Source organism: Cryptotermes secundus, unplaced genomic scaffold (genome assembly GCF_002891405.2).
Source record: "Cryptotermes secundus unplaced genomic scaffold, Csec_1.0 scaffold1013, whole genome shotgun sequence".
In the NCBI taxonomy this organism is placed as follows: Eukaryota; Metazoa; Arthropoda; class Insecta; order Blattodea; family Kalotermitidae; genus Cryptotermes; species Cryptotermes secundus.
The window spans coordinates 248167-261972 of NW_019720727.1; the positions used below are offsets into that span (position 1 = coordinate 248167).

Sequence of the window (13806 nt, forward strand, 5' to 3'; positions counted from 1 at the left end):
ACCCGCCGCGTCACTGCTGGTGGGGGGTGGTTCTCCTTAGCGCAACATGTCACAATACCATTGAGTCCAGAAACCTTTTGTCTTTCCATCTGCTGTCTAAAAACATAAAATCAGAATATACAAAACTATAATTTTACCTGCAGTTTTGTATGGGTGTGAAACTTGGTCTCGGACATTAAGGGAGGAACATAGGCTGAGGGTGTTGGAGAACAGAGTGCTGACAAGAATATTTGGATTGAAGAGGGATGAAGTGATAGGAAGGTGGAGAAAACTGCATAACGAGGAGCTTCATAACTTATTCTCTTTGCTAAATATAATTAGAGTGATCAATTCAAGGAGGTTGAGATGGGCAGGGCATGTAGCATACATGGGGAGAAGAGGAATGCATAAAGGTTTATGGTGGGAAAGCCAGAAGGAAATAAACCACTTGGAAGACTTAGACATAGATGGGAGAATAATATTAATATGGATGTTGTGTTATGGACTGGATTGATCTGGCTGAGGATAAGGTCCTGTGGAGGGCTCTTTTGAACATACTAATGAACCTTCAGGTTCCATAAGACATTGGGAAATTCTTGAGTACCTGAGCAACTGTTGACTTCTGAAGAAGGTTTCAGCTCCATGTAGTCAGTCAGTCAGTCATTTAGTTAATTATCTAGCTAGCATAATTTAGCTAACATCATGCATGGTGGTCAGCACTCTTGCTCCATGCGTGGGAAGCCCAGACCAACTATGGTTTTTCTGAGTCCTTTCATGAAAACCTCAGTAGGTGTCATAAAATAGTCAAAATCAGTCCTTTCCACACCTTTTCTATATCATTGTCATGCTCTCATTTACTGTTGGCAAAGTTTTCTTTTAAGAAACCTGCTAGCAAATACTGAAACCTTAGCCATGCCAAAGTTTAGTTAAAAATCAACATTTCAGATACCTATGCTGTCTTCATAATCAGAGTTGATAACCTTGATAAAGGAGGAGGAGTAGGTTTTAAAAAATGTTGATTTTTAATTCATCTTTTATGTGACTGATTGCCCAAGAAGATTCTAGTGCATGTATTCACCAAGAGATCTTCAATCCTTCCTTACTCGTGGAGCTGAGCCATTCTGGAGCAGGCGCCAATTCTGCAGCTACTCAAGAATTTCCCAGCATTTTATGGAACCCAAAGGTTCATTACCATGTTCATAACAGCCCTCCACAGGTCCCTATTCTGAGCCAGATAAATCCAATCCATACCATCCCATCCTATCTCTCTAAGATCCATTTTAATATTGTCCACCCACCTATGCCTTGGTCTTCCCAGTGGTCTCTTGATCTTCAAATCCTACTATTAAAAGACAATTTATAGGTATCAGAGATATCTGTCTGTGTGCCTAGAAGCAGAAAAGAAAGGGATCCAAAGAAATCCATACAAGATCAATCATTTTATAGAACATTTCACTGCTGTGCAGTCAGTTTGACAGGGAGGGAAGCTGATTGACCTGTTATGCAGCTCTTTCATAAAAGTATACATATTCTTAGTGCGACAAGGCATGTTGTACTGGGAATTGTGCTGCTTGCACAGTTTTGTGTTCAGTCTTGCCAATGCTGTGGTAGTGTTAGCATCTGCTAACAAAGGTTCTGGATGGAGTTCATTGAAATATGCAAGAGTGGACCTGAACTTTGGAAGACGAAAAGCGCTTTATGTAAAAACAGAAGCTTTAAAAGTGAGAGTTGAAGGAAATAATTGATACTTTGAAGAACACTCAGCAAATGAAGTTTGATGCAGTATGATTGCATCATCTGTGAGGCCTTGTTGCGCAGCAAGGAGATTGCATTAAGCAAATGTTGCAGGAAGAATCTAATCATACGGGGCCTTTAAATATGTAATACTTGATATCCTCTGTGATCATACAGTTTAAATAATGTGAACAGTTGGGTGTGATTTTATTATAATGTTACATACCATGTGTTCCACATTTAATGTTTCTGTTCAATCATTTAGTGTTAGTTTTCACAGTCCTACCCCATTAATTTATTGATGAATTTCCCTGATTTAATGGTTTCCTCACATTCCCTTAAGAAGCCTTAAATTGGGATTCATGCATTTTCAGTCAGTCTCTCACACTGTCTATTTTGACAGGCTCTCCGCAACATCATCAATTCATCTTGTGATCAACCAATAGGCTACCCAATCTACGTGTCCCCTCTCACCACGTCTTATGCTGACACCAATGAGCAGCTCTGTAGCATTGTTGGAGGCTCACTGAGTTTTGAGGTCATTAAAAAGACAGCCATTAGATTGTGGAGGAGGTGGGTACCATCATATTTAACCATGATTAGATCATTTACGGGCAAGAATGTTATGTATGGTGTGACCTTTGTGAACTGTGTTGGCAGGGCTCGGCAGCGGTGTGGCGAGGGCTGTTCCAGTGGGGGATCTCTACCGCAAGATGATGGAGGTTTTGGCAATGATGGAGTGTATGCTATGACCACCTGTAACATTCATTCAGGTAAGCAATGAAGTTAGGAGGTTTCATTTGTCACACTGTAAACAGTACACAATACATCGGGAGCCAAAAGCCACTGTGCAACTACACTACAAATGATAAACCTCATTCTTAGTATTAATATTCCTAAATTGGTACAGCAGATGGGTATCTCATGTTCCAGCACACATAGAATGCTGAATAAGCATTTGCACTTGCATCCCAACAATATAATAATTATTATATTGTTGGGATGCAAGTGCAAAGGCTTCTTCAGCGTTCTATATGTTCTATGTGTTCTATGCACTGATTATAATCAGTGCATGAATTGAAAGAAAGGGACAACGTCAAGTGCATTGAATATTGCTGATCGTTTAGAGATGTAATTACTGCCAATGGAGAGGATATTTAGTACATCACGGATTTTGCTGATGAGGCATTGTTTCATTTATCCATATAAATCAACAGCCAAAACTGCTTTGTTTGTTCAGCGGCTAATCTGCACGCGATCAAGGATACACCATTATATAATCAGAAGGTTGGTGTATGGTGCTCCATATCACAAAATTGGATAATCGACCCTGTATTCTTCACTGAAACTGTCTCCTCAGAATGTTGTTATGAAGTGATTCTTTGCCAGTTCATTTAACATTTAATTGATGGCAAAATTGCCCATGGTAATTGAATCTCAATTCTTCCATTTCCTGGCCAAGCAAGCCACTCAAACATCTGGGATTGGGGCATCATTTATTCATCACTATTACAGGCTTATGCATATGCAACATTTCTGCCACCAATTTGATGTCAACCTCCTGCTCAGGAGCAATCCATTTTTCCACTTAAAATTTCCATGCACCATGTTCTGTGGGACTTCCTTACACCCACTGGTCTAATGGCAGCTCTTAGTTTGTGTGTGAGAGGTATACTTATCATGACATGTCCAAGTAGGCTCCAGCCAACCTGCCACATGGCTGCTCTGTAGTCACTTTTATCTAATGGTACCCTTTCTAGAACCTGGGAAGTTGACTGTACTCTTAATACAGCCCACCCCATTTAATATTTCTCAGTTTAAGACTTTTCCTTGTTTAGTGCTAAATTTTAGTGATCGCAGGACCATAATTTTGACATTAAATTACATCCATTTAAGATTTTTCTCAGATTAATGCTCTAATCCACTGCTCCCTAGAGAAATCTTAAATGAAGGTTTTCTGTATTCATTTACTGCCAATTCTGTCACCTGAAGGACTGAAGTTTACCATGTACCAGTGCTGATCATGTCAAATGACAGGCTATTTCCCCCATTAGTGTAAATGTTGCTTCGTGTTACAGATGTCATACATATCCAGAGAAACTTACGGATAGCTCACTTAATCTTAAAAGAGCCAACATACACAACCGTTTCTCTTGTTGGCTTTCATTCCTGTTGCAAATGGGCTAATATCCAGTCTTAATGGAAAAATGGTTGGCCCAGCAGGTAAAATCCCAGTACAAGGGCATGACAGTGGATATGTTACAGAACTATAGAAAAATCACTCCCTTTGTAATTTGAAGAGTTCTGTGTTCTGTGATATACCATGTAGTCCACTGAGAGCCAACTGATGTTTTGGAGGAACATAGCACCTCTGTCTTCAAGGTCAAAGCGTAAGCCAAGGAAGAAACCTGCATGAAGCAGCTAGCAAGCAGAGCTCTGCGAAGGAGGAGGTGTTTATTGCCTGTCACTTCTCTGTTGTTAGAGCTCTCCTTCCAGGAGGTTCATTGTTGACTGGGGACCTCTCAGGAGGGGAAGTGCATGGAAAAGAAGGGCTAACTGGGCCCTTAACTGATAATTACATTACTTAGCACACCAAATAGACTCCCTTTATCATGGCTTGGTTTGTAGGTCCAGGATAAGTTCTTAATGCAATGTACTTTACATTATTTACATGGTTTTTTACACTGTGTGCAAGCTTCCATCTGATATACTGAGTAGCCCCGCTTGTTACCTGCTTCATTGTCGTTTCTTGCTCGGCTTATTCTTTGAGTCTGAAGATGGAGGTGGCATGTTCCTCCAAAATGCTGATTGAATTTCAACAGACTAAACTGCATTATATCCCAGAAGACAGCACTCTTCATAACCACCGGTATGAAAACCTCAAATGCTACTTTTCATTTGATCAGATATTAATCTTTTGTGTCACAGCTTGTGCTCCATCTCTCATAAAGGTTTTCTCATTTCACCATCAAACTTCTTAGATTGAAATTGAAATGACCACACTTGACATTCAGGTAGGGAAAATCATATTAATTTAATTTGATAATTTGGTTAATTTGTGTATTTGCAGTTTCAGTAACAGTGACAGAACTTTTACTGTAAAAGGGAATCATCTGCAAGTTCTTCCTTGAGCATCTTATAATTATGTAGTTGATCAAAAAAGTTCCTTATGGGTTTGGAGCCCAGAGGTTCATTACAGACATCTCACCAAATCAGTAAAAGTCACACCTCATAACAGCTTCTCTCATCTTTCAGTTTCTGTTACCAGAGTGACTCATTCTCTTTTATTGGTCCCAAGGGTACACAGCCCACCCTTCCAGTGGGCATAACACTTCAGGCAGTCAGTCCATGGACAGTAGTCAGATTGGAGGCAGCTTGGGTAGAGGAGGCACCCTGGGACGAGGAGGCAACCGAGGCAGTATAGCCTCTGCAGGGAAGCCATCATCCTCAACTTTGGCCAGCCTTGCAGGACTTCTGTCTGCGACAGAGTCAGGAACCAAAGCAGAGAGTTCTTTCAGTCAAGGTGTCTACAAGAGGGAAGATAGAGAGGCTGATCCTGCAGAAAGCAACCTTGCTGCAGACAAGGAGCCAGTGTTTCAGAGAGTGCGGGTGAGTTAAGGGACTTCAACTACTTCTCTTCAGAATATATTGAGCACTAGCAGCTGAAAGATAGGCCAAGAAGAGACACATGGGAATCACCAAGAAGGTCTGGAGACCAAATGATGACGAAGAAATGAACAGGAGGGGTGGCCAACTGTTGGGAAATGAGCAGAGGCCATTGGAGAATGGCTGATGCTGGCATATACATTAAGGCCCCCCATCACATGTTGACCATCATCAAAGAAAATGCCTACCCTACTCTGTGGCAGTGGTGATGGCAGTGATATCTGATGGTGACACCCTGATAGATATTATAGATACTGAATAGTAATATTATGATATTGTGCTTACAGATCCAGGACCCTAACCAGGTTTATGATGCAATCAACCTTGGTCGTCGGATTGATGTAGTTTGGCCTGATGAGAAGATGAGGGCTCGTGGTGGACGTTCCAGCTGGCGGGACTGGTTACCAGAAAAGGGCATGGAGGGACAGGTGAGCACAGACATAATATTGTGCACTTGAGAGCTTTGTAATAAATGTTAAAGATAATCTTCATGTTTACCTGTTTTTGTAGGTTGTACATCGATGGGTTCCATCTCACCGAGATCCCAATTGCAGGTCTCACGTGGATCGAACGATTCTTCTGGTAAAAATTGATGACAAATATGTTCCAATTGCTGAAAGTGGAACACAGGATTTGGGTGCGGAAGTATAGCACAAGACCTCGTGCCGCAGGCACAGACATAGGTCCAGGCTGTCTCACGTGTGAAAGTGAAACATTCCTATACGTTGTCTGCTACTTAAATGGTCATGTGTTCCTATGTGCACAACAAATGACATAATGCTACCGTATTCCTTAAAGGTACATAGCAGTATCTGATGCGTATCTTGTTGCTTACTAAACAGTGAGAGCAGCAATATTGCAAAGGTGAGATCTATACCAGATAATACAAAGGTGTGTCATTTTAGTGTATTCAGGGATGCAGCATATGAATTAACTTTGAGTGTAAATCAAGTATTACAAGACCACAGATGGAATGATGGTCATTCTTATATTCTCCCAGCTTATCCTGCATTTTCTCCCCTATTCTTTCAACGGTTCAAGCATGACCACCAAATCATTTGTGGCATGATGTTTTTATAAGTAACTGAAGACAGTTTTTATTGCCAGCTGGCATGTCTGTGGGGAATGGTGGAAGCATGTTATGTTGTTATATTTATTATCCACAGTAGAGAAGCAGGTTGTTATTGTGTACTGTACAGAGCTTTTATACAGGTAGATGATTTCACAGGATGCCTTAACAACTATCAGACTGAATCTAATATTTAAACATTATGAGATAATAATAAATCATTTTTATGCCATTGCAGACTAAAATGATTACAGATATTCTTTAAAAAGGTTGAAACATATTTTAAGAGTATGGATCAGTAATCAAGTTGGCTGTGTGTCATAGAGCTCTGAATATTTAGGAGTGTTTTTATTGGCAAGTAAGCTTTTTATCAGTATTTGCTTGTCACTTTTTTGTTTATGTAGTGAAGTGGGAACCACCAGTCAGAGACTGTGATAAGCACTGACCACAGCCATGTCATATTCATATTGTTGGTTATTTATTTATTTTTGCCATCACTTGCTCTTGTTTTTTTAAGACTGCAGAATGTTTTGTTGACTTATTCAAAATATAATTTATATATATATTTAAACATTGTATTGATATTTCTTATGTAGTATGCCCTAATTTTAAAATACATTTGAATCAAAAAAATAGAACCAACAGATCTAAAGCCTGTGGTNTCTTTTGATTGCAAATTGTGTGACTATTGATTGCAAAATGATACCACTTCAAAATATTGTATCTTTGCCCATTGTGAGCAGCTCTGTTTGACATGTTAATACACTGCCTTTCATATCAGTCACTCAGTCATGTTCAGTTTAGCAGGAGTGTAAACTGCAAGATGGTGGCCAGTAGAAGATGGCTTGGCAGATGGGAAAGAGATTCTTCACCCAAAGCAGGGGTTGAAGTGGAATCTGCTTGTAGTTTGCCTGTTTTCTGGCGTTTTAGATCTGTTGGCCATGCTGTACAGAATACTCAGGTGATAAAACTGTGTGTTGGGTGTGTGTGCACACACGTGCCCTCTGTGTAAGTCTTTTACTTAATATTGTCAAAACTTATTAGGGCAGTGGTTACATCATGTTCTGCTTTTTGGGTTATTTTTGAAATGTTATGACTTTTGCTAGACGATAGTAATGAAAACACTCAGCTTTTCATGCAAGTCACCCTTTCACATGGAATCAAGAAGGAACTTAAGGATTTGTAGTGACACAGCTTTGCTGGCCACTTCTGTGTGCAGTCATATGGCATTGAAAGACAATTCTGTAGAAATACTTCAAGCATTAAATCTTCCCAGGTTCACAGAATGATAATCTTCTCCTTCTAGGGCTGGGGAGGTTCTTCAGTTGTGTTTGCCTATATGCTCTGCTGTCACAAAATTCCCAATATAGACTCCTGATTTGTTTGTATTCATATTTCTGTTTACATCATTTGTGATTTATATTGTGCCAAGTATTTCACTGGTACTATGTATCAGAGCTTTCCATCTTTTCCATTGCACAGTTAAATACTTTATTTGATAGCTGTTCACGGACCATGATATTGGTGCAGTAAGTCATTCCATTCTTAAGAACCCTATTTAAACTTGGTTTGTAGACTGATTTAGTCAAGTGCCCCGATTTTATAATGTCAAAGATAGGATTATTAGTGAATAGTGAATTAGAATGGATGTAGGAGGAAACAGTCATGGCCTAATTTAAGATCTTTTCCTCTTTGCCCAGAGGAACTGAGGAAAACTATGAAAGTCCTCTAGGATAGCAGGTTTCTTGGTGATGGTGAGATCTGCGATCTAGATCAATTCAGGAGTGCTAACAACTCAACCCCAACATTCATTAAGAGCTGTGTTAATTTCCTGCCACTTCATTTCAGCCCTTCTGCTGTTCTACCAAAAATGTAACTTTTATGTTCCAAAGTATCAGTTTCCTCTTCTGCCTTCTGAACACAGGATAAGACAAAATTGTTGTGTTTGGGCCCATATGTTTAAAAATCAAGTTCTTGTGTAATTCTAAATAATCTTATTACAGTAAGACTAACAGGTGAATATACAGAAACCACATCATTGCTATGAGATGCATTGCGCTGCTTCAAAGTTGAAACTGCTCCACACTGTCCATATTGAACCTATTGGGGAACAGTAGTATGGTGAACTAAATCATTTATTTAATATAGTTCAATAAATGCAATGAATTGCTGCAGAATGCCAAGAATTTTGAACACTTAGCAAGAAAGTGATAAGTGTTGAGAATCATATTCTCTGTTATAGAATGTATGTTGAGTCATTCACTATCACAACACCAACTATCTTACCCCTCAGAAGTAGATGTTGCTACATGCCTACGTACACACACACAATAATGTTATTTCCTTTCAGTTACTTAACAGGCATACTGTGTTAGTACTGCAGTTATATCCTCTGGGAATTCACTTTTCATTAACTGTAAATGAACTTCAAGAATACCAGTGCATATCAATCTCCAAACACTAAAACAGCGAAAATGAAATAAAACATGTGTAAACCTGGAGATTTTATTGTACTGCAGAACTGAAGTGGGTTTTACCAGTTTTGAAGTTGCATTCGTAGACTTTGGGAGGGTTGAGATTTGCAGATAAAATTTGTACAATCGTGGAGTATCTGAATTTAAAGTGGGGGTTGAAGTCTTATAGTTAAACTCTGTGAAATCACATGTCCTTTGATTCTGCCTAAGAGAAGTCTCTTAGTTAATCACATTGCTCATATTTTGAATCGGATTAAGTTGCTAATTGTTTCAACTGATACTCCCTGTAAAATCAAGTGTAAATCAATTTATATGAGCTGTAATATATGTTTTATCTAATGTGCTTCATGGTTGTGGTCACATTGTGATTCTTGTTCAACATCTTTGGCTTACAAGAACCGTCCTTATTTTCAATTAAGGGGAAGTCTTGTCCAGTTGCTCCAGCTTATGAAAACACCGATGAGTACCCAAGTAATAACTTAATTTTCAGTATAAACATTATTCAGGTATTATCATCTTTGTTTGAGCAACTGTTGTTAGTTATACAGATTACATAACTTGTTCAGGAATGTGACTGTAACAGTTTTGAAAGTAAAAATGTATCCCAGCTGTGTTGTACAACTTGTTAATCATTCCCCAATGTACTTTCTTCTCAGCACAATTGATGTGTACAGTGCAATAGATCGAGTCAGATGAGTCTTACAGGGACAAGTGATGCACATATGAATAAATGAAAGGAAAACTGTTTAAAAGGGTAAACAAAGCATTGATAGCTAATGTTTGATGCAGTCAGTACAAAATAATGGAACCTATCAGTCAGTATACAGGTCTACATGCCAGAAACTTAAAAATGGTTCTTTTGAAGTAGGAACTTTTAAAATATTTTAGTGTCTTGCCTTGTATAATAATAACAAATCTGGCTTGCATCTACAGTGAAAGGGCAAGGAGCTACTCTGCGGGTCTTGTTTGTTCTCTTGCAAGCAGTCATATGAATAACCTTTGGAGACCATGTAGACTGTATGGAAATAAAAAAGGAAACCAGTGAACATAAAATGTAGCAGGAAAGTGTAGAGAGGATGCTCACTCTTCATAAAAGCAGGAAGCAGTTGCAACACAATGCCATGGAGTACACTCCTTAAGACTGCTCTGCTAATAAAATAATTCCCTGCATTTTATGGCATCCAAGGTTCATTACTGTATAAGACCGAGGTTTTCACACTGGTGAATATGAATATTACTATCTGGCAGAAGGGTAGACTACAAAGTGTCATATCTCAGAAGATGGTTAATATTTGTTTATTACATTGTTCACAAGAACCTGAACGATTGTAACAATATAAGCTCTATTGAGTAAAAACTCTAGTCATTAATAAGATGATAAATAGCTACAACATATACACAGAATGAAGATTATACAATTTCAAAAGAGAGGACAAAGTAAATGTGTCAAGTTTTGACCGTTCACATTTTTTATTTTGGCGCGCAGTAGCTTGGTTGAGGGCCTATGCTACAAGCCGGAAGGTCGCGGGTTCAAGTCCCGATAAGGTCATTGGATTTCTTTCAGTTGACCTAATCCTCCATTCCACACCAGGCCCTGAGGTTTACTGAGCCTCTTAACAGAAATGAGTACCATGAATTAATTAAATAATTTTCCTGGGGAGTAAAGCGCGGCCGGTGCGGAAGGCTGACAACCTTACCGCCATCTTTGAGCGATTGTATAGATAGTGTGGGACCCTCAACGTCTCTTAACCCTATGGGCCTTCACGGCGTTCACGGCCTGGTACAGGGATAGCTTTACTTACTTTACATTTTTTATCTTTGGTGTGGGAAACTTGCAAGTTGTGAAAATGTTGATGAATGCATAAGAATTTATGTATCAAGACAAGTAACAGTTATGAATACTGTTGATACAATTTAGTAAACTTCAACATGGCTCCTGTGGCAGAAATAATAAATCTATACGTGAGTTCTTGCCATGATGGGTTTCGTGTTGACAATAAATATTTTCTCCATTATAAATAAGGCGGAAATTGTTTTGGAGATGTAACACTATTAGATACCGCTAATGCTTTATTACAATGTGTTTCTCATGCACCATACGAGCCCATACGAGTTTGCTGTCACGGGTCTCATAATCGTGTCAGAATGTGTCAAATATTGTGGAAGAGCAAGGTACATAAAATGCACGGATGCTCCGTCTCGTTATTGTATGTTCCGTGATGTTCGTGATGGTTGCAAATAATTTGTCTCTTGGAAGTACGCGGCATTTGTTCCAAAAATTTTACGTGAATGCTCGTACTGGTACAATAATGATACCAAATAATCTATCTATGTGAAAAAGTTTATTCTTACAATGTGTGAGAATGTGAAATGTGGAGGTTAAGTAAGGTTTGTGAAATTTCATGCAATTACTGAATAGGTATAAATATTAACCACTGATTTTCTGAATAAGTGTGGTTGGAGAGTATATCAATATTTATTCTATTTCGAGACCATAATAATGCAAAATCTGAAGTTAGTTGGCCAAGGAACTACCAAGAAACGTACATTGCTGCTACAAAATTAAAGAAGATTATTAATTGTCTAATTATGTTTTACCACACGTGTTTTCAGACGTACATGAAGGTTTAGATTGCATTTTGAATTATATATTCTCTTCACCAAATATGATTAATATGATCAAGGCTGGGTGGCCCCCACAGAGCTGGCCTGGATACTATGGAATAGAGAAAAATCTCTCTCCCCTGCCAGGGATCGAACTCTTGTTGTCAAGCCTGTAGCCCATTGTTATACTGACAGTGACTTTATTTAAATGAAAATAAACTGTTGATCACTAATGAAATGTCATTTTGTTGCATCATGGTTGACAAAAATTATAAGAACAGCATAAAAGAATATAAGAGATGAGAAAATAATGTGTTGATTTGGCTGAAAATTCACAAAACTTTGAAATGCTTTGCAAATGAAATGTGCTATGGATAACTGTAAGGTCTTGCTACATTCATACTTTTTAGCTGCCCTGTTTTTTAATGCTGTGACAGTTTTTTTTTGTCTTTTCCAGGTGACCCTTGTTGCTGATTACTGTACCATGTTTCGTTCTCATTAGACTGAGCTGATATCTCTTTGGGGGAATGTTCAGATTCCATACCACTTTACAGTCTGTTTTTGACATATTATGTTCTACAAAGAAAATAATTTATGATATTTCAGAATTCCTTCCTTGTAACGTGAGAAATGCAGCTCATTTGTCCAGCTCATTAATCAAGTCGCATCTTCCGAACCCTTCATCTGATACATTACAAAATGAAAATGTGATAATGCCAAAAACAAAGAGAAGAAAGGTGAATTGGAACAAATTATTTAAGAAGATTAATTCTGAAAGAAAGAAGCAAAGAACCGAGAACAGTCCAGATTGCCTTAAACCTGAAGCATCGTGCTCTGTACCAGAGTCTGCAGGAAGCAAGGACTCAGGCATAGACATTGTGTTTGACTCTAAAATTGAAAAGAATAAAGAGCCAGTACTGATAACTGTTGCCAGTGATGAGAATAAAGACACAGTAAGCAATATGGCTGCCTCTAACAGTTTAGTATGTGATAGTGCTGTGCAGCATAACCAAGGCAGCTGGTATTGCAGTGTTGCCAATTGGGCAGGTGGTAGCACTTGTTATGCAGACATTCAGGGTAGTTACTCTTCAAAACTAGTCTTTCAGAATGAGCCAGACAACCTTAACAGTGTGCAGTCAGGTGATGGACAATTGGAAAGTGCCGCTGGTTCCTCAAGGCAAGCAGGTAGATCTCTGTCAAAGTGTATTCAATACCTCACAGAAGCCTGATATATAGCAGCCTTGTTTTTAATGATTGGTGATGACCTAGAGTGAGGATATGTAACACCTCTCATTATTGCATACTTAAAGAGCTGCTTTTATTGCAAAAAAATATTTTATTACACAGTCCTCTCATAAACCAGAGGAAATGCAATTGAAACTTGTAGTGAATGTAGAGTAAGTAAGTAAAAAAATTACTTAAGAATCAAAATTTATATTAATACAGCATATACTATTTGAGGAGGTAATGCCTTTTGAACCGTAGTGGTTATGTCTAGCATTCTGTTTATGTAATGTTAAGTTCCAAGCCTTTGCTTGTTATGTTTGTAGTCCAGATGGTGATATGATTAACAAAGTAAGGAATTAGTGATGTTTGAGGACTGATTTTTACAAGGATTTAGTATGTTTGTCATTCTTCCTTATAATGCCTTTTCATCTGGTCTAGAAAACTGAGATTAATGGCCGTGGGGAACTGTTGCCCTGACCACGTGATACTATCTATCCGCAAAAGTTGGCACTAACTTTGCCAACAAGCGGCAGTCACTCAGTTGGTATAGTTCGCTTTCGGACTACAGGCCACGGAGTTAATCCCTTTTGATTGTTTGACTGGAAACCCTGTCACAGAACTCCTTGTTGTAAGTGCCTGGATGTCACACTTTATGTCATCCATTGATAAAAATGCTGTACTAGTTAAGTAGCAACAAGCCAATGTCTTTGGCTGTCATAATTTTATCGCAGGTATGCCAAGTTGACCTAGTGAGTGCATTGCATGCAAAGAGTGAAGTACCCCTCACCTCCTACCCACATTTTCTACAGTGCTGTGTTGCCATCCTGCCTTTTTAATTCTGTTATCTGTAACAGAGACAAATTTGTTATTTGGACCTTTTCTGTAGGTAAGGCTAGAGCTGGCATTCATAATATGACTGTCTGGAGTATACCTGCACTTGTTTGCTTTATTCAGGCAGTAGACCTCTTGACTCTGTTGGTGTTGGTGCTCATTGCTTAATGCTTTGTTTTCTTTGCTTACTGTTTTACATTTAACCATTTGTGTAAGACGTGT

The 13806-nt window shown here is 38.7% G+C and overlaps 2 protein-coding genes across 12 annotated transcripts in view; both read left to right on the plus strand.

Moving 5' to 3' along the window:
- The window catches only part of LOC111872625 (pecanex-like protein 1), a 74580-nt gene extending 67661 nt beyond the window's left edge, over nt 1-6919 (plus strand). For all 6 annotated transcript variants that reach the window (XM_023866709.2, XM_023866729.2, XM_023866714.2 and 3 more), the window contains 5 exons: nt 2117-2286; nt 2374-2486; nt 5012-5322; nt 5667-5807; nt 5890-6919. In XM_023866709.2, the coding sequence (XP_023722477.1) occupies nt 2117-2286; nt 2374-2486; nt 5012-5322; nt 5667-5807; nt 5890-6030 (876 nt within the window). In that variant the 3' untranslated portion in view covers nt 6031-6919. The remainder of the gene's footprint in view (nt 1-2116; nt 2287-2373; nt 2487-5011; nt 5323-5666; nt 5808-5889) is intronic.
- Nucleotides 6920-11151: 4232 nt separating this feature from the next.
- Nucleotides 11152-13806, plus strand: part of LOC111872678 (protein angel homolog 2) — a 30343-nt gene continuing 27688 nt past the window's right edge. For 2 of the 6 annotated variants that reach the window (XM_023866792.2, XM_023866817.2), the window contains exons 1-2: nt 11152-11310; nt 11984-12711. In XM_023866792.2, coding sequence (XP_023722560.1) covers nt 12054-12711 — 658 coding nt within the window. In that variant the 5' untranslated portion in view covers nt 11152-11310; nt 11984-12053. Of the gene's footprint in view, nt 11342-11983; nt 12712-13806 lie in introns of all 6 variants that reach the window. The other 4 variants (XM_023866801.2, XM_023866827.2, XM_033754862.1 and 1 more) reach the window with 4 other exon arrangements.